Source organism: Vigna unguiculata, chromosome 3, assembly GCF_004118075.2.
Source record: "Vigna unguiculata cultivar IT97K-499-35 chromosome 3, ASM411807v1, whole genome shotgun sequence".
Classification (NCBI taxonomy): Eukaryota; Viridiplantae; Streptophyta; class Magnoliopsida; order Fabales; family Fabaceae; genus Vigna; species Vigna unguiculata.
The window spans coordinates 21406729-21428959 of NC_040281.1; the positions used below are offsets into that span (position 1 = coordinate 21406729).

Consider the following 22231-nt stretch of genomic DNA (forward strand, 5'->3'; position numbering starts at 1 on the left):
AAGTGCTTCAAGTGGTTTCTTTTGGGTAGCAGCAGACTTTTTAAGGGATGGCTTTGCAGATATTCCAGAAGCATTTGATGGAATCTGAGAGCTTAGCTGATTAATTTCAGAAGCAGACTTAAGAAATTAAACCGAGATCGCAATTCCACTAAGAACACTCTGATTCCAGCTGTTCGAACGCCAACTTTCTAGCAATGTGATCTCACACCCTCGCGATTCTTCTGCAAACCCCTCCTTCCTCCAATTTCGGCCACGAACGCAAACCCTAGAATAAACCCCAATTTGAAGCCTAACAAAGACGCTCATTCTGTTTTCTTACGTATTAAATGCACACCATTTTTTGTTTTTTCGAAATTAATTATTTATTACAGCATTTAAAATTTCATGTGTACCACATTTAATGTACCACTTTACTGTTCAGTTCCGTCTAACATCTCCACGTCACTGTGCTCTTAACGTCGTTTTTGCCATTTTAACGGAAGGGGCTTCATTAAAACAAATTATCAAAATTAGGGACCTAGTTAACACTTTTTACAAATTGAGGGACCAAATTCAAATTTACATACGAAAATTGGGACCAAATTAATAATTTAACCATATATATATATATATATATATATATATATATATATATATATATATATATATATATATATATATTAAAATCTCAGTAATATCAGCCAGGTTCGTTTGAATTTGATAATCCTATTTATCATTGTTTACTGCACACATTCACTAATAACGTAATCTTAATCCTTATAAAACTATATTTTTTAAGCTATTTCTATTTTTAGTAATACCAATAGATATCTAAATATGTTCATAAAGATTGCTGAATGTTCAAACATCTATTGCATTGGGTATTTGAAGCAGCAAGAGATATGTTCTTATTCCGTTAGCAGCGGCGGAGGTCGGAAGGGGCAGGGGCCACGGCCTCCCTCCCCCAATTTTTTTTATTTTTTTCATTATTTTATATTTAATTTTTTTAAATTATATAAAATTTTAAAATTTTAAATTATTTATATTTTTTTAAATTAAATAATATTATTTTTAAAATTAATAAAAATTAAATTAAGTATTTTTTTATTTATTTTATAAAATACAACAATAAATAATAAAATATAAAATCAAATATATAAAGAAATAAAATTATTAAAATATTTTTTATTTTCTTTTTTATTATCTTTTGAGTTTTTCATATGTTTTATTCTTGTCTCATACTTTTTTTTGTTACTAAAAAAAGTTAGACATAAACTTATTATTTTTATCTTCATTTTTTCATATTTTTTCTTCTATTATTAAATAAATAAATAAATAAGATTCATTTCTCTTGTCTCACTCGATAGTGAACTATTTGTTTAATTTAGCATTATTTTTTATCTCATGACCTTTTTGTATATTCATTTTTTATTAATATAGAAGATAAAACAATGTACTATGTGATTTTTCATAGTCGATTTCTAATTGTAACTTGATTATCATAGTTTTTTTTAGTAATTATGTTTCTCAACTTTTGATTAGATAAATTATTTTTTAGTCTTAAACTTATTTTTTAAATAAGTATATTAATGAAAAACAAATAAATTTATTTTTTAAAAATTGATAGAGAAACTACCGGTGAAGATGAAAATATGATAATATGGTTGCTTATTCCATAAAAATGAAATGAAAGCTTGTAAATATTTTTTGAATCAAATGCACATTAATAAAATGGAAGATGAATATTTTGTAGATAATATGGTTATTTACATCAAAAAAAGTTAACTGAAAATTTAATTATAATTTAATTACTATGAGTTCAAAAATATAAAAAAACGATAAACATTCTTTTAGATATGTATAATTTCTTTAATAATTATAAATATATTAGATTATATATTATTTTTATTGAATTAGTCACAATAATATTATATAAATTTTAAGTATATTATTTTAATTTTCAAAAACTTTTCATGAAAATCCGCATTATCGGTGAGTTAATCGTCAAAGACGACACTATCTCTCCTCACCACTTTCACTATCAATTCTATCAATTCTATTGAAGGATCTTTTTCTGACATTATTTCTTTCAACAAAACTTAAATTCAAAATCTTACTAATCTAGTTTAGTACTCCAACAAATTAATGTTGAAATATCTTGTTTTTATATAAACCACAAATATTTGTTCAGCTCCGATAAAATCTGTCGATTGATTCATTCTCATTCTTTTTTTCTTTCTATTTTTCAATTTTTATAAATGAATTTTGAACTTTTTTATTTGAATTTTGAACGGGTCTATACGTAAATTAGAACTGGTAATCAATAATATGTAAGAGTCTAGATCCCATAAAAGTCTGAAATTTACGAAAGTGCAGAGCAATTTGCAAAATATTTTCCATTCTCCTGTTCAAGTTTTTGCTTCGTATCGTCAAGAATCTATTATTGGTTTCCACACCCTTGTTTCCATCTTATAAACACAAGTTGGTCCGAAGTTACGTGGACCTAAAGCAAATGTTAAAACTGAGTACTCCTTAAAATATGCATATTAAAACTAATGTAAAATTTATGTTTTGAACTTCTAGAAAACAAAAATACTTATTGCGTCATACTTTTTTTTTTTGTAGCCAGATAATTAATTTAACTTAACAATTAAATCAATCTATTTAATTATTTTAGACATTTTCTTATTAGTAATGCATCCCTTGTTTTAAAAAGTGTAGTCTTTTTTGTATAATTATGTTAGCAAGTATTTTCCATTATTGAAATGCCTACTGTTGCTATGTTTTTCACTTATTATTACGATAGTTGTGCTATTAAAGAGACAAATAAACTATTGAAAAGAATAATAAAATTAGACAAAGACCGCTTCAATACTATTTTATTACAGTCTGAGAATATTTGTAAGGCTCATAATAAGCGTATATATTCTTCAAGTTTACCATTAAAAAAGCTTAGCAATAAAAAGATGTTTTGTATTTCAATCAAGATACTAACCATCAAGATTATTTTTAGTACTAAAAATTCAATTAAATAAATAAATAAAATAATTACTAATTATAAAGGGGAAAAAATCTTTACTTTAAATGTTATTTTTAACCGATGAATAATATTTTATTTAATAAAATATATTGAGGCAAGGAATCGACGCGTGTATACTATCGCTCTTCCCACACCCAATTTTGTCTGCAAGTGTGTGTAGTCAAAAAACTGCATAATTGACCAAATCAAACTCAATGGAAGAATCTTGGGGCCTTGTCCAGAGCTATATATTTTCTCTTTACATTGCAACTTTCTTCACAAGTCTACTCTTATATTGCATTGCATGAAACTAAGCTTGTGCACAAAATTTGGCAACAAATGATTGATATTACTAATTGAAGCAAAATGAATTTCCCTCTAGTACTTCCAACAATTTGGCTCTCCTATTTGTTTTTACTTTCCTTTGTTCTCATTACGTGTTGCCAAGTTGAGGCTACAGATGGAGACAGTGAAGTCATATCTGTAGGTGCAATAATTGATGATAACTCTCGCATTGGGAAAGAACAGCTTGTAGCCATGGAACTTGCAGCTCAAACTTATAATACCACTTCTAACACCTACAAGCTTCTTCTTCATTTTCAGCAACCCACCAAGGATCCCTTCAGACCCACTTCCCTTGGTTAGTAATTTCAGTCATTTGCTAGATCAAAGTTTCATTTTTTTTTTGGTTTGGATATGAATTCTTAAATGTTTTTAATGTTCTTGTCAACGTGAAGTATTGAATGTGAACTTGTTTGTTGCAGCTAGAAGAATGATTAAAACGCAGAAGATGCAAGTGATTATAGGGATGCAGACATGGACAGAAGCGGCTTCAGTGGCTGAATTAGGACGCAAATCTCAAGTTCCTGTCATATCCTTTGCAGCTCCTTCCATTACCCCATCATTCATGCCAATTCGCTGGCCTTCCTTGGTAACAATGGCTCACAATGGCACTGCATATGCAAGATGTGTTGCAGATATGGTGCATGCTTTTAGTTGGCAGAGAGTAGTAGTGATTTATGAAGATGGAGAGTATGAGATGCTAGCACTGCTATCTGAGACCCTACAAGATGTTGGTTCACTGATCGAGTATCGTTTGGCTCTTCCATCTCCTTCTTATCTTTCCAATCCTGGGGAATTCATTCGCCAAGAGTTGTTTAAGGTGATTGAAAATACACAGTCCCGGGTGTTCATTGTTCTGCAATCATCATTAGAAATGGTGATTCATTTGTTCAGAGAAGCTTCAGAAATGGGACTTGTGGATGGAGAATCAGCTTGGATAATCCCAGAGAGCACAACTAATTTGCTTGATTCTGTCAACAAGTCTGCTATTTCCTACATGGAAGGAGCTTTAGGAATCAAGACCTACTACTCTGAACGTAGCAGTGAATATCAAAATTTTGAGGCTCGGTTCAGGAAATCTTTTCGTGCCAGGTATCCTGAGGAGGATAACAGCAACCCGGGATTTTATGCTCTGCAAGCACATGATAGCATTAAAATTGTTGCACAAGCAATAGATAGAATGGCGAGTGGCAGAAACACTCTGCTAAGAGAAATACTTTCTAGCAATTTCGTTGGCTTAAGTGGAGAAATTGGATTCGAAGCAGCGCAGCTTTTGCAGAATCCCACTTTCAGGATTGTCAATGTAGATACGAAGAATTACAGAGAGTTAGACTTTTGGACTCCTGAAGGTGGGTTCATGAGTACCCTTCCTACAGAAAAAGGTTCAGGTAGTGTTTCTAGGAACACAGAAAGTTTAAGTGGCGTTGTAATATGGCCAGGGAAACTAACAAGAATTCCAAAGGGCTGGAATCTGCCTACTAAACAAAAACCAATGAGAATAGCGATTCCTGGAAGAACCTCCTTTTCCAAGTTTGTCAAAGTTGATCATGACAAGCATACAAATTCATATGAATACACTGGATTCTGCATTGAAATTTTTGAGAAGGCGTTACCCCTGTTGGGGTATGACCTGCCATATGACTTCTATCCCGTGAATGCAAGCTATCCTGATCTGGTTCAACTGGTCTATAACAAGGTAAAGCCTTATTACTCATTCTACTCTTTCCCTTTTTTTCTTGTATATGTGGTTACTTCACACACCTAATAATACTTATATGTTTGTCATGTGGTTGAATAATGATGAAACTTAAGACTTATGAGGCTGTTGTTGGAGACGTGACCATATTAGAAGAAAGATTGCAATATGTAGATTTTACGGTGCCATATGCAGAATCGGGGTTGTCAATGATAGTTACGGAGAAGTCGGAAGATTCGACATGGATGTTTATGAAGCCCTTCACCTGGCAAATGTGGGTGGCAACCGGTGCCTTGTTGATGTACACAATGATAGTTGTTTGGTGCCTGGAGCGGAAACCCAATCCAGATTTTCATGGCGATTTGAAAAGCCAGATCAGCACTGCACTTATGTTTACTTTCTCCTCTCTATTCTTCGCTCACAGTAAGTATCATCCTCATACCTCAATTAAAAACAATTATCCACTTTAGTTTGCATTAAACTGAATTGATGTCAATGGTTTAATGTTGCAGGGGAGAAAATCTATAGTGATTTAACTCGAGTGGTGATGGTGTCATGGCTGTTTCTAGTTTTGATTCTTAACTCAAGCTACACTGCTAGTCTTTCTTCCATGCTCACAGTTCAACGACTGCGACTAAATGTGACTGACATTGAGTTTCTGAAGAAGAACAACATGAAAATTGGTTGTGACGGCGACTCATTTGTTAAGACATACCTAGAGAAAGTCGAAGACTTCAAGCCAGAGAACATCGTACACATTGATAATGAATATAGCTACGAGGATGCATTCAAAAATAATTCAATTGCAGCAGCTTTTCTCGAATTACCCTATGAAAAAGTATATATGAGTAAATATTGCAAGGGATTCTCTGCCTTTGTACCTACCACCAAATTCGGAGGTCTTGGATTTGTAAGTCACCCTGGATTTTCCTCTAATAACTACGATATATGTTAACTAACTGTTTTCTATATATAAATATGAATTTTCCTTCGGCCCTGGACCTTAAAAAGAACTCGAACTTTGCGGATTAGTGGGCCTTGTAGCTTTAACAGAAGTGGTCAATATGTTTCGCTAATTCTTTAAAAATCTCTTCAATGATGACACGCAGATGTTCCGGAAAGGCTCCCCAATGGCCAGAGACTTTTCCAAAGCTATACTGACGCTCTTAGAGCGGGGAGAAATAAAGAAGTTAGAAGACAAATGGTTGAACTCTGCAGATGACTGCTCCAACAATTCGACCTCCGAGAGTTCAGAAAGTTTGAGGCTTGGAAGTTTCTGGGTTCTGTACGTCATTTCTGGTGCCACTTCTACTATTTGTTTTCTTCTTTACACCATCCAGTCGCGGAAATCTAGTCACACATCCCAAGATGAGGCAGAAGAACGTAATGGCAACCTTAGTGATGAAAGTCGATGGAAAAGGATGTTTGTTATAGCAAAGCAGATCTACAGCAGAAAGCATGCACCACTTATACACGACCATCAGCTGCCAATGCCTCCACAATTACCAGATATCATAATGGTGTCTTCCCCACCAACGGTTACTATTCACAACTCTTGATCATCTACCACGTTTTACATACATAACCAACAAATATTCTTTTTTCACCTAATTATAGATTTAGGAAGGTAACTTAAGAATTCACATATACTCAGTATTTGAGTAATGACCCATTTTCATTATCCTGCTTCTGTAACTTAGTCATTGATATTTTTAAGGATTCCAAGCAACAATACCATTATTGAACTTCAGAATAACAGCTAAATGAACCTTGTAAATTGATTATTGTAATGGGTAGGAAATGAATACATTAAGATTAATTGGCATTGATAAGGACAACTGTACAAAGAATCTAGATCATTAAATTTCTGATTGCTTCAAAGGGGTAACATACGGTCTTCATATGATTGCACTCGTCATTAAATTAAATGCATACATACCAACGAACATAGGTTCCGTCAGTTGGTCCTCATCTGCTGCTTGCAACTAATCGATTCGAAAATGATCAATAACTCAGAATTCTACATAAACAACCTTTGTAAAAAGTACCACTACATTAAAATTTCACGTCCTCTATAATCAAAACTTCCTCTGAGAAAGAATTTTAGTACATTAACAACAGGTCCTATTCGTATTCTGGTACAGTCGTGAAATCTGATATTTTCTACATCACATGCAACGAAGTTACCGATACCCTCCTCCTCCTCTTCCTCTTCCTCTACCACCCCAGCCCCGGCCTCGGCCCCTCATACCCCCTCTCCCACCAGCAGATAATCCTTCCAGTGCTCTATTGACAAGTTGATTTTGCAAACCCCCACCACCTCCTCGACCTTTCTTTGATGCAATATTGTTGGACCCGTTAGCAGCATTAGAAGGCCGTTTTGCTCTGCAGAAGTTTAAACTAAATTATTAAGTTTATAAATTTCAATTACTACTGTTGTCCCAACGCCCAGTGCAAATTATATCTTTAAAAAAATCATTTTATTCCATGAACAGTGCAAATTAGGCCAAAGATTAACACTTTCGAGAGAATAATGAAACAAATTACTCACTCTCAAGGGAAAAAGAACAAAGTACTGTTTTTAGATTAGATAAATTTTGTTAAAATGCGTTATGATATTAACTAATATAACTTTTCAGAACTACTTTTTGTTAGCATCTGGAAAATATTCTAAAGCAGTCCTTCTATTAGGTTTCGCTCTATTTCCACAGAAAAAAAATTCTATTTTAAAAATTAAGTACTTCAATTTTATTTAAAAAAGAAACAAATAAACAAGCTATAAATGATCTTTTAGAGCAAAACAAAAGATAACATACCCAGCAGCTGGCGCATTGGACGATGCAGTTTTTGTTGCTTCTTTCCAAGAAAGATTGATTCTCTTATCTCCAATAAAGGAAGGCACTTTGGTACGCAATGGCTGAACACACAAACCAAAGGCGGTGAATCACAAATAATTTGATAACCAATTTGGTCAAGTAAAGAGGGTAGCATCCCTCTTACCTTCGTCATTGTCAAAATGTTATTACAGGTCCGTAACCCAGTTGTGGCATTCTGCTTTTTAGTTTTCTACATAATCATGTAAAAATGTAAGAATGACATGTCAATAAGAGAAAGGCAATACAAAGAACCATCAAACAAGTAGAACGCACAATTTTTTCCTTTTCTTCATCAGTTTTAGCACCTGCCAGAGATTTGTTGTTTTCATCCATTCCTTGAGTTAACTTCTTGATTGTAGCCCGGGTGAACTCCTCAACATTATTCAATCTAATTAAAGAAAATAAACAAAAATGTGACTGGAAAACAAAACGAAAAACTTAAATCCTACAGACAAGTAATACAACAAGAAGTTCACAGTAAAATGGAATATTTGCAACCAGTCAAATCAAGTACTTTAGCCCTTCCCAAACGGATTTGGAATTTCATTTGTTCACGATTAACTGGAGAAGTCATGTTTAAGAAAATATAACTATTTATTGTCTTTATTACTTACACACAGTTGAAATAAAAACTCATAATGCCAGTAAAAGAGACACTCATGTTTACCCATTTAGCTTTAATTGGCTTTTATTTTAATAGTTAGATTTAGTAATAAATGGTTAAGAATTATTCAACAGGACGCTGCTGTTAATTTTAAACAGCGGAGGATCCAATCCTTCCCAAACTATTGTATTTCCAAGATTCAGGAAAAGTAAGATCCATGTTACAATGACATAAACACAGTCAAGAAGACGGGTTTTTAGTTCTTGATCAAGCCAAATTTTACAACAAACATATACATCAGAAGTTTGTTTATAGTTTATACTGATGCTCGGCATATAGCCTCATACAAAGAAATTAGAATGAATTTGAAAGTGTGTATTCCCCTCTCTTAGGTTTTCATATTTATAGTAGTTTGAGATACATCATATATAATGAATGAGACAGAAAATAAGAAGATGCTCCTAGGAACTAAGTCTAGCACAAAGCATGTTCTTAGGAACTAGATCCAACACAAAGCGCACAGCATCTTACAATAAATCCTATTGAATATTTATTCTAACACTACTCTTCAAGTTGGAGCATACAAATTGTATGTACCAAGCTAGGAACAAATAAATTAAACACGAGGACCTCTCAAGGATGTTGTAAATACATGAGTTGATTATTTGAGCAAACAGACTCCATGCAGATTTCCTTGGCCAACAACTTTTCTCAAATGAAATGACAATCAATTTCAATATGTATAGTCTTATGTGTTATCGAAAATCAGTGATAACAGCAACAAGGTGGAAACCAGTGGTGATTCTGGTGCTTGTCGCAACAACATGGCGATGTGGGTGGTTTTTCATGGCGTTCACCTTTTAGATAACGAATAGCAGATCTGAAATGGCTATGGTGGAAAAGGCGGAGAAGGAAACCCTATTGAGGCAGCAGTGGCATGGAGAAGAAGACTCTTCAGCTAGGGCAACAACACTTGTGAAAAAATCTAGTTTAAGCACGAGATTTTTTTCTTTAGTGTGTTCTATTGGGTTTAAAGCACAAATAACAACTTAGATAGAAATTGGGTCGTTTATGGCCTAATAAATTTTTTATATTTAACCTAATATTCAAATACTGCCTAAACTTCTCCTTCAGCCCCCTGCACTGCTCACCACCACACACCGTGCACCGCCATCAACACTACTGCTGTTGTTGTTAGCATATTACATGTCTGCTTTTATTTTTTGTAAAGTGGCACCTACATTCTTTAATTCTTTTCTCACTCCCATATTTCAATTTCTAGATACAATATCATTACTTTTGCATAACAATTTTATTTTTGTATTTTTTATAATGCATATATTATATTTCCTTTGACTGAATTTTCCACTCCCGTTATGATTTCCACTATAACTTTAAAGGATATTTGGGGTCTCCGATATATTTTCGTTATCCAATATCGATAACATTGGATTAGGAGCAATTTGGAGGGCAACATGATTATCAGAATGCATCTTTATCGATAGAATGTCACTGAAATCTAATTATTGTAAGAATTGTTTTACCCATATAAGCTCATAGGTAAAGAATACCATTGCTCTATACTTCGCTTCAGCATATGATTGGTCAGCAACATTTTGCTTCTTGCTTTTCCAAAAGACAACATTTCCTCCAAGCAACATGCAATATCCCGTCGTAAAGCATCTATCGATATGAGAACCAACCCAATCAACAACACAATAGACAACAATTTGGGTATTCCCTTTATCTTCATAAAGTAGTCCTTATTCTAGAACCTTTTTAAGATATCTCAGAATACGAATGATGGCATTCCAAATAATCAGTACAAGGATTTTGCATGAACTGCAAAGGACAAATCTGGTCTAGTAATAGTGAGATAAATAAATTTTCCAACTAGTCTCCTACATCTTTCAAGGTCAAAGAAAACTTCTCATTTTGCCATTAATTTCTAATTCATGGGACAATCCACTAGTTTACAATCAATCATGATGTCTCTTTAAGGATGTCAAGAGCATATTTCTCTTAGAGATTACAACTCCTTCCTCTAATTGAGCAACTTCTATGCCCAAAAAGTATGAGATTTTCAAGATCTTTTAGTCTAAATGATTGCATAAGTGCTCCTTTAACTGAGAGATTTTAACAGCATCATCCCTATGATGGCTATATCATCAACATGCACTTTTAAGTACACACATTTGTTGGGGGAGGTGTGATAATAGAAAATAGAATGGCCTACCTCACTATGTTTCGGCCCAAAGGATTGAACAATGTGGTTGAACTTCCTAAACCAAGCACGGAGAGATTGCTTTAGACCATAGAGAGCGTGAAGCAACTTGTAAACCAAACAGACTTTCCCTGATTAACAAACCCAAGATGTTGCTCCATGTACACCTCTTCTAAATCGCCATGTAGAAAAGTATTTTTAATATCAAATTGATAAAGAAATTGATAAAGGGACCAATGACGAAAGGATGCCATGGCAAGGGAAAGTCAGATAGTAGTCATTTTAGCCACAAGAGAGAAAGTATCACTATAGTTAAGCCCATAAATTTGTGTATACCTTTTGGCTACCAAAAAGTTTTGAAGCAACCAATTTCACTATTCGGTCCAACTTTTATGGAATAGACCCAACGATGGCCAAATATCTTCTTTCCAAATGGAAGAGAAACTAACTCTCATGTATCATTTTGTTCAAGGGCTTGCATTTCAACAATCATGGCTTGTCGTCATTCAGGATGATTAAGAGCCTCTTTTAAATTTTTAAGAATAGTAATAGAAGATAAAGAGATAAAAGAATAATAGGAAGGAGAGAAATGGTGATAGCTTAGAAAATAGTGTAGAATGTGTACCTTTGGAAATGGCAACGGGCCAACTAGAATCCTCATCATCAGGAGACGCAGTACAAATTGATGATGGTGAAGGACTTGATGAAGATGACTCATCACGTGGTAATGGACTAGTCATTTGAGAAGGGTGGGTCGGCCTGGGAGAACTGGGCTCGTGAGAGGAACTTGGGTTAGTAGAAGAAGTTGGAAAGTGTTTGTAATTGGATACACAAAAGGTTCAACTAAAGGCAAGACAACACTTATTGGACAGAGCTAACATCTTCTGCGGAGGAAGAGAAGAAATGAGTTTCTTCAAAAAAGGTGGCACTTGCAAACATGCAATATTTCTCAGTGTCAGTAGAATAACATTGATACCCTTTACAAAGACAAGAATATCCTAAGAAGACACATTTGATGGCTCAAACTGAAAGTTTGTTCAAACCTGAAGACACATCATGTACAAAACAAGCACAACCAAATACACAATGAGAAATGGGAAAACGAGGCTCATTTGAAAATACAATGGAGTATGGAACTTGATTGTTCAAATAAGAAGGCATTTGATTAATAAGATAACAACAATAAGTAAGAAGGACATCACCCAAATGATGGACAAGTAGGAAAGTCATGTAAAGAGTAACAATTTTCTTGAATGTGACCCATTCTTCTACAACATCCATTGAGGATGCTCTCTTCCACAATGACGCCCCCCTCTACTACTAAGATCTCTTTTCTTCACAAGTAGAAATTATGTCAGAAGATATAGCTCCTGAAAGCATGTTGAGCAAAGATAGGGTGACAATCCAAAAACACAAGGAAACCATAAGTTTCAAGAGAGAGAAACCTAGGGTTTCAAGCAAGGAAAACGGTGATTAACACTAGAAGACACACACCAAATGCTCTTGGAACGAAACACATAGCTGAAATAGGCTCAAAAGAATTTGGCGAGTCAGACCATGGTGGTCCAGGAAGATCCTGACCATCGAAAGTCGATGCGTGACACTCGCACTAGGGCAGAGCAGGTCTGGACGACGTGTGACAGCACATCAGTTGAAGAATGGATACACACTCAATGGGGTTGGGTCACGCTCCTCAAGGCACACCAGACCAAGGTGTCGAAGGACCAAAAACTAGCGACAAACAGAAGCATATGGCAGCAGACGACAAATAGCAACATATCGCAGTGAACAGCAACAGAGAACACAAACAAAGACCAATAGATAATTCTTTTGCAAAACAAAAGGCAAGACAGAGACCAACAGAATAGGATCGACCCATTCTGATACCAACTTGAGAAAAATACAAAAAAAATAGAATATTTTTTCTATAATTAGTATGTATTCCCCTCTCTTAGGTTTTTATACTTATAATAGTTTGGGATCCATTACAATGAATGGAAGAGAAAAGAAGAGAATTCTAAAAGATGCTCCTAAGAACTAGGTCTAGCACAAAACATGTTCCTAGGAACTAGGTCCAACACGAAGCACATAGCACCTTACAATAAATCCTATTAAAGACTACTTATCCTAACTTTGTATTGAAATTCTCACATCGACTAGAGGTAAGATCAATTTACAATATATAAGTGCAAATCTCAACTTACAAGCCGCTTTTGTAAGGTAGAGTTAGATTTAAAGTCCACTTTTTAACCGTTCATATTGATGCTCAACATATAACCTCATAATGATAAAATCTTAACCAGACCTTGTTGCTCATTACATGCCTCATAGACTTATCATGTTTTTGAAAATATAGAAAATATTGCTATAACTTTGCACTCAATTGACGTCCTCACTAAAAGTGAACTTGACAAAAGAATTTGTGGGAGTGGGCAACAAATGAACCCATATCTGGATAATGGTTGAAAAATCAATGAAGAAAATAGCAATTCTAACTATGCAGTCTAATAACCCCAAAACATGATAAACAAGGCAAACTATTACTCATTGATCTCAAACAAATAATTATTGCACACTACCCAAGAATACAAATAAAAAGTATTAAGCTAATAAATTAAAGGTAATGTCCTACCACATTATCTCTACGACAACCATGTTTGAACCTTACATAGAGAAGTTCAAGTTCAAGTTCAAAAACTGCAGTTTACAAAAAATTACTGTGCATCTAAATGAAACCCCCAACAGCTTTTACTCCTTATACTTAGCACCATAGTGCATGTTTGAAAGATCTCCCAGCTACCAAACGGGTAAAATACAATCAGTTTTCCGAAGCTGAATGCAAACATAACAGGTTCACTTTCCATATCTACATAACAATATTGTTCCCCTAAACTTAGAATTACTTGGACTTGATTACAGTTGGGAGCTTTCATTGGTCTATCACTAGTAAGTGCTACTGTAAGCCTTCATCAAGACCTGTAGCATGTGCTATCTTTGGAATTAGAAACCCCCTCATAAATTCTTTTGTAATACTTGCATATATGACTTGACCAAATTATATTAATATTACAAACCAAAGAATAGGTGAATAGTTGACAACATAATTTTACCAAAAGAATGCTGATACCTTTCAGTAAAATCATTATAATGCTCAGAAAAGTCCTCTCCGAGCCTATCAGATGGCTGGCCAGTAACAATTTTGTATCCGCATAAACTATTTGTTGCATTAGGAACCTACATCACCAACTTCAATTTAGCAAAATATATAACTAACTATTCACAGCATTAACTTGGACAAGGCAAGGTAAACCACCTTATGAGCTAGGTGATGAAATGTGTACAACAAGCACTCTACATAGGTAAAGTTCATCTCCTCTCCAGTTTTCTTCCAAGTCATATATTTCTGAAAAATACGAAGCAAGAAGCTTAATGGAAACAGTGACAGTAGAAAATACCAATCATTTTAATTTAAATAGAATATTAAATAAATGGATATATTAATCCTTGACAGATTGCATTTAATTTGATTCAATTTCCAAAGATCATACACAGCAGTAACTACATCACACTTTCAATTTGAATTTGCATCAATCAACATATTGCTCAAAGTATACTGAACAGAGCTGAAATTATATGAATAACATTATAAATTTATAACAAATATAAAAGATAGATGAAGTCTTAATAATAGTTACTCAAGAAAAAAAAATGGATTTAAGATAAAAACATGCTAGCCACATCAAAAGCACACTTCTGTTAATCCACAATGCGCTTGGAAATAACAGCATAAAGTAAAACTAAAAAAAAAAGAAATCAACATTGACATGACAGAAAACATACTTCTATATACAACAAATTAGAAGTACTAACTTTGCCAATTTTCAACAACAGGTTTACCTTTAACAACTGAACAATAGAAGGAAGCATTTGGCGTGAATCTTGTGGAGTTGTATAAGGGGAAAATTCTGCAAGGCTTCTGAGTAAATCTACTTTACGTTCTCCGGGAAGCTGACAAGGAATAATTAATTCACACAACTAAGTTTCTTAAAAACCAAAAGAAAACTTCAATTGAAGACGACTATTAACATGATACCAAAAAGATTTCACTAATCAAAAACATTCACCAGCTAATACAAGATCTAGAAAGGTAACCAGTAAGACTACCAAAGATAAGATTCCTTAATTATATTTTATCTGAACAAGTAAAACAAATTAATATTACAAAGGTGACCAGTTAAGATTTTTCTATGTAATCTAGAAACCTGCACTGTCACTAGTCCAACAAAATATAATTTAGATATTTGTAAGGCATGAAACCATGGTATATACGTTCAGAATTGATTCCAATACAGAGAGAGTAGAAAGGGCAGTATCTCGTTGAAAGGCTCAATACATCTACCTTTCAATTTTTCAGATGAACATCCTTAATCCCATCCCACACCCACACACAAAGGAAAGGGACCCACTTATTTCACAAGTATCCATTTAATATAACATTCTCAAAGGAATTAAACTAGCTGCTTGTTTAAAAAGTTTCATTAAATAGATTAAGTATACAAAATTTCATATACTTAAAAATTATTTGATATTATCAATTTATTTTAACATACAATATAATTCAAAATAAGATTCGATTCTCGTGCATGTTCAACTACCTAAATGACATCCTTGACAACAAAATTATATAACGTATTTTAACAGTTACATCAGTACATTTGGATCGTACAAAAAGTTATAGAATAAACTATCAATTTATGGCTACAACCAATGGCATAAAGTATTAAGGCAAGAAGCAGAAATATTATACATTCTTATTAAAAATAATAAAACATTCTTATTAAACGAGTTGAACAAAGCAAAAGGAAAAATATTATTCGAGTTGAATAAATAATATGAATGCATTCTTATTCTTCCAAACTAAATTATCTGAAGTAATACCTGGTCAAAAACAGGTATTATATATTTGTTTATGTAGTTGAGAAATTTGCTGCTTGATGCACCCCTCTACAAGAAAAAGAAAATAATACCGTTGAATAAAAGACTAAACAAAACAATATGAGGAACATTAAGCAGTGTAAGCAGTCCTTACCACAACAAATGGAAGAGCCATATGAAGGCATGATATCAACCTGTCAATATGATCTGCATCTGAAACCTGAAAATTTCCATTTTAATAACCCATTATACGAGACCTTAAAAACAAAATACATTACTTTAACTTCTAACAGCAGTAAAGCCTAAAATCAAGAGATCATTTTAGGAAAACATAACAGATTCTTTTAACATATAAAATGACTGTATTTGTGCATTCAACTGGATAAAAAGAAGAGCAATAATCACATTGAATTGTGCATCTAAGTCAGCTTGCCCTTCAATGATTCCAATAAGCTCTTTCATCCGTTCTGCTGGAGCCTTTTCACCAAATAAGCTCAAACTCTTCAGGAAATCCATAAACATTCGAAATTCTATGCCAGTGACATCTTCTAAACTCTGCAATTAAATTACCCTCAACTTATATCAACACTGCATAAGTTACACAAATTAAACACTAATAGAGCATCAAATGAAATCATAAAAATAATGAATACCTTTTTTATGAGATCAGTTATGTGTCTTTCCATTTCCTCCTGGGGCTTCAACAATTCAGCTTTGATAGGGAAAACCTAAAATTCACATATTTAGCGTTCAGTATTCCCTTCCATGTTAAAGAAGCAATAGAATAAAGGTCTCATTTATCAAACATTTGTCTGCTTACCTTGTCTCTGACAAAGTTTATAACTTTCTCACGGATAACATCATCAGTACTTGGCTCTTCAACACTGCCAATGTGCTTGAACAAAGCCGTCAAAGAAGCTGCATTGAAAACTAAACTATAAGGAGACAACAGAAAGACAGCACTAATTATAAATGTCAAATGTCAACAATCAGAAAAGCATATATATGATATCTGTCAAAAGATAGAGCTTTCACAGGCAAAAAGTTTGTGCAAGTACGTCATTCAAAGCAATTAGCCTAACTCTACACCTTCAGTTCGGAATACAACAGTTCTACAGAATCGTTGGACTTCCACGATTGATCTTTCAATTACAAATTTCTAAAGTTCTATTACCAACAATGTGCCGGTAAAAAAGAAACATTAACCATAATTTCAAATTCAGCAAATTATTCAGGGCATGCTAACATCAATAGGATACCATCCATGCATAAACCAATGTTCAGAAAAAGTATTTCTTAATGCACATCTTACGAACACTGAATCTGACTATAGATAAGACTAGTGTTAGAATTGGATGCATCTTTTTCTGTTTATACAGATGATATTGATCAGTGTTATTCAAATTACAACGAAAAGAATTGCAGAAAGATCAAAACTGCATGTACCTTCAATGTAAAATACGGTTACAAGATCAAGGAGATTGAGATATAAAGTTCTTGAATTAAAGTTCATTCAGTTTACAATCATTCTAGAAGATTGGTGACATACTTCTGTTACATGACAAAATACAACAAGCAATTAAGCACACGTCAAATCATACTGATGCAACACCCAAAATTATAAGTTATTTTACTTTAGCATTGATAGATTCAGGTTCCTTAGCAAAATTTAAACTATCAAGAGTGTGTTTGGAACTCAGTTGAGCTCATCCAAATGCCAATCAACCAAGTCCCATTCTTTCTATGTTTGCTGCTCTGGGAAGTCGTATTTTCTAGTTACAAGGCTGCAAATGGGTTTCCTAACAAGGTAAAGATATATCACAGTACCTTTCACATCCTGCCTCAGCAATGACATAAGAGCCTTATGTACAGCATCACGCTCCACGAATTCCTCTAAAAGAATGAAAGAGGAAAAAAACATATTAGAATCAATCATCGCTATGTTCTCAACCGCAAAACCTTCAAAGAGCCCAACTTACCAGAGCCAAGGATTTGCACAAGAATATCAACCATCTTCCCTATATTCTCAGGTGTATCCTTACAGAAAAGAGGCAGTCCTCTAATTGCTTGCACACGAACCTGTGAAGCAACAGAAAAACACCAAACAGTGGAAAGAAACCTCAGCACATACAGAGTTCACTAGTAGAAATCCAGAGAGGAAACAGAACAAACCACCAAAATACAGTAAGCAGAACACTTCTTTTCTCCCGTTCCCAATGTTTGGTTTAAATCTAATAAATATCATTGTTTCCCTTTAGATGTATCCTCCACTAACTATCTTCGCTCCAACTATACCCTTAATTAATTTAGCCCGTTGAACCAACACAATCATATGACTCAGAAGCCTTGGCAGTTCAACCCCTAGTTTAGTTTTAAAACCATCGCTAAGACTTGGAGAGAAGTAGCATAGCAACATGATATTAATGATAGTGGGGTCAAAATCTCCCTTGGTTTTCTTCCATTCTGAATTCGCCATTTCTTAGTCACCACCACATACACTAATGAAAAATAACAAATCCCATGATATATATATATATATATATATATATATATATATATATATATAATGAACGGAGAAAAATGCGTACCCCGAGTTCTTCAGCCTCGACCAAATCAAGATGGGCATCGAGAGCGGGACCAGAAAGGTCAGGAAAGAACTTGTAGAACTTGGGAATGAGCTGCGCAGCGAGCTGTTTCGCTTTCACACTGGTCTTCGCCGCATCAATGATCCCCTGGTAATCCTGCACATTCTGCGAAACCACAAAACAATCCAAAACCCTAATTGCAAGCTCGAACATCGGAATCCAAAACCCTAAACCGAGAAAGCAAGAATCAAAAAGCAAATTCCGAACCTGAGACTTATCCTTGGCATTGTTGAGCTGCTCCCCGTATTCGTAAAGTTTCTCGATATAAGCAGCCTCTTCGGCAGGGTCAGTCATCGGAAGGCTCTGCAATTGCGGTAGCGATTTGGAGATTGCGATGGCAACGGCAATTGGGATTAAAAAACAAAATCAAAAATAGCATCAAACAAAAAGGGGAAAACAAAAGAGGGTTTTTTGCAGTGTTATGTTAAGGGTTGGAATAGCGAGAAAGAGAGTAACTAACCTGAAGAGTGAAGTGAAGAGTGTTGCTGAGTAGGGAATGATTCAGTGGGTAAGGTCAAGTAGCTCTTCAATGGGATCAGTTAACCTTAACCGTGCCGCACACACAAACACACAACACACTTTCTTTCCACTATAAAACTGTAGTGTCTCTCTTCTCTTATCTCTGTCATCGAAAAACTCTACCTCTGTATATACTGCACAAGACGACATGTCGTTTCCCAAAGGTACATTCATCAAACGGAGAGAATTGACTAAATATGTAAATTACGAATTTTAATTTTATTTTATATTTAGATAAATTACGAATTTTAATATTTTTTTGTTACTTTATACATAAAATCATTTTTTAATAAATTAAAGAATAAATAAAAGGTCTCATTGAATTATGACTTTAGTTTTTTTTTTTAAAAAAAGAGTAATGTCATAACAAAATATTCAATTTATTTTTCTTTGTGAAATGTTTTTAATTTCTTAAAATAAGATTTAATTTCAAAATTTTATTAAAAACGTGTATAGTATTGCTACTTATTTTATTTTATTTTATTATTTGTTCAACTCGTGAATCTCATCACGAATTAATGTTTCATTTATTTTATTTATTTTTCTTTGTTTCTTGAATTGTGGAAATTTGCTTTGATTAGATGTTATCGTTTTTAAATTTTAGTATTCAATATACAAGACAGTTAAAGCAGAATTTTTGTTTTATTCCTCTTTAAAATAAAAGTAATGCATTTCGTAGAAAATGAGATCATCTTTTACAAAAAAAAAAATGAAAAGATTTACGCTTATAAATAAATATTATGTGTATATAGCATATAAAATAATAAACTCTTAATGGCGTACTAAAAATATGCAATGGTTTTACTATACTTTATTAATATTCATAAGTTTATCCAAGAAAACTCGTTGAAGCAGTGAGAATCTCACCACAGTCCAGTAAGATGTAAAAAAATAGTATATACTACTCCCCTAGCATCTGAATCTAATAGCGACCACTCGAATTTCCCAACTTAGCAAGCAGATCGGCAAAAGAGTTCCTCTTTTAAACCACTCTTTCATAGTTTCAATAATTGTTGCATACTTCTGATGAATCTTCTTGGTTTCAACTAGGTCATCACTAGATTAGAATCAGACATAAAAGACGTATGGAGATTTCTTTCTACACCTCCAAAATTTTTTCTATACCTCTAAAACACTTTTAAATCCAAAATACCTTTTATCTTTCGAAAAAAAAAATACCTAAATCGCATCTTCAAATTTATTTCTGGATGTCGACTTTCAAAAAAAATTTCTAAATATCAACATCCGATAAAGAATTTAGACTTCCAAATATAAAAGAAAATATATACCAAAAATTGTTTTCTAAAAATATATATACCATTTTGAAAATATATATATATATATATATATATATATATATATTTCTGAAAGTTAACTTCTGGTATATAGTTTTTGGATATCCGGAAGTTTAAATTTGTTATTAGATGTCGATCTCTAGAAGCATCTTTATCAGAAGTTGACATCTAAAAGTAAAGTTTAGGTGCAATCTGCATAGCTTTTCTCAAATAGTCAAAGGATATTTTTGGATTTTAAAAAATTATTGGAGATGCAAAAGAAATCTTGGAGGTGTATGAAGAAATTCTCAAAATGTATTTGAAGCATTTATCCCAAACAACTCATAATCCAAACACGATAGTTAGAGTTTAGTTATTGCTTCCTGCACTCCATAATTATTAACTGCACCCCAACTCAAACACCCATATTTTTGCATCACACCATTGTTGTACTATTGTTGTTGTCGTCACTTTTACTATCATTGTTGTTGCAAAGAAAGATGAGGAGGAGGAGCACACTGTAGAGGAAGATGAGAAAATGTGAAAAAAAGATTTGTTTTGAAACATGTTTCTATATATTCGGAGAAGGTCTTTTTGGAAGACATTTCATGTAAGGGTGTTTCAGAAAACTTGTTCCGAAAGGCATTATGTGTTATGAAAAGTTATGAATGAATTATGGAAAATTTAATATTATGACTTTTATAAGTATTTATGCAAATTCTTATACTGGTGAATTTGTTCTTGAACATGTCTTACTAGTTTTTTAACCTGTGTGAACGCATGGATAAGTTAGATTGTAGTATTTTAATAGTACTTTCATAAACATGATGAATAAACATGAAATACTATATTTCAATAACAAAAGAATACATTCATCATTCATTATATGTTAAAATTAAAATACACATAAGTTGTTTCAAGTATCGATGTTGATGTTAATAATGTTGCATAACCTCAAAAAATGATATTGATATAAGAAGGCTTTTATTGACAATGAAAGCATTTTTCTACATTTGTCATTATTCTAGTAATGAAGTTAAAACACAAATTTGATAAACATGGATTATAATTAAATTAAAGCTTAAAATAAGAAGAAGGTGCATACCTTAGATTTGGTTCAAAATGTTGTACATGTTTCTTTTAAAAAGAGTTTCAAAGATTTTTTTTTTACACAACAATTTTAGTGTTGGTACTGACATTTCCATCTTCATCCAAAATTGTGATTTTCAATCATTTCTTTGTTTTGACTACAAAAACAACAACATACAGTTGGTCATGTGTGAATATTGGATGTGACAGATAAAGTTAAACTCTTGAAAGAGATTGCCCTTGACTCTTATTAATTGTCATTGCAAAATAAAGTGATATTGGAAATTGTCTTCTTTGAAATTTGAAAGGCAATCTAGAATTAGAAGACATTAAATTCATTTTTGGTATAAATATATTTAGACCATGTTTTTTCCATTGATCATAGTAGCAAAGATGACATTTTTGCCTAACTCATTAACTTGCAACCTTGTACTGTTACAAAGACCTTTTTGCTTGATTAATGTTTCTTACAAGCATAATTAGCCCACCTCTTTTCAACTTCAATCGATGATTTGGTATGTCTGAACATTTTATTTCATTCAAGAATTCTAATGTAAACCATTAACTTTGAATTTATTAGTCCTCATCTGATTGGTATGGTGTGTCTAAACATAAGTATGTGATTTCTTCACCACTTATGAAAGATAAAATGAAGTCATTAACATGCACTACAAATTCAATTTTTGGACATAGAATTGCTCCATCATCAAAAAATCTAAGAGACATCATATTCAATATAAATTCAGGATAAACAAAATTCACTAATGATAATAAAGGCGATTCACTATTTTGAATTAGAAGACTTTTTGGTATTTCAAGAATGCCCATGTTCATTTAAATCCATGTGTCCATCTCCAATTTTTAGGATTCAATCAACAAATTCTTTTATATTTGTTGTAGTCTGATTTGTTGTATTGTTTAATCTTATTCTTCAAAATTTTTGAACACATTGCAATGTTTATATAATTCATAATAGTTTATTGTTGATTTGACAACATCATATTTACAAGTTTTTTTAACCATAGGCAA

General features: G+C 33.1%; 2 protein-coding genes across 2 annotated transcripts; one reads left to right on the forward strand and one right to left on the reverse strand.

Annotated features, from left to right (window-relative positions):
* The first annotated feature begins 3291 nt into the window (after positions 1-3291).
* LOC114177851 (glutamate receptor 2.7-like) lies at positions 3292-6796 on the forward strand. The gene is made up of 5 exons (XM_028063429.1): positions 3292-3638; positions 3763-5036; positions 5153-5459; positions 5549-5946; positions 6146-6796. The coding sequence occupies exons 1-5, from the start codon at positions 3365-3367 to the stop codon at positions 6593-6595; spliced, it is 2703 nt and encodes a 900-aa protein (XP_027919230.1). The 5' UTR covers positions 3292-3364; the 3' UTR covers positions 6596-6796.
* Positions 6797-6877: 81 nt separating this feature from the next.
* On the reverse strand, positions 6878-18953 carry LOC114177852 (apoptosis inhibitor 5-like protein API5). Its single transcript, XM_028063430.1, has 17 exons — positions 18781-18953; positions 18528-18623; positions 18264-18425; positions 17655-17754; positions 17503-17568; positions 16496-16593; positions 16329-16403; positions 16081-16230; positions 15830-15895; positions 15679-15744; positions 14638-14748; positions 14054-14143; positions 13868-13974; positions 8186-8300; positions 8037-8102; positions 7853-7953; positions 6878-7421 (listed from the first exon to the last, which is right to left on the reverse strand). Exons 2-17 carry the CDS (start codon positions 18612-18614, stop codon positions 7220-7222), a joined length of 1662 nt encoding a protein of 553 aa, XP_027919231.1. The 5' UTR covers positions 18615-18623; positions 18781-18953; the 3' UTR covers positions 6878-7219.
* Positions 18954-22231: the final 3278 nt, after the last annotated feature.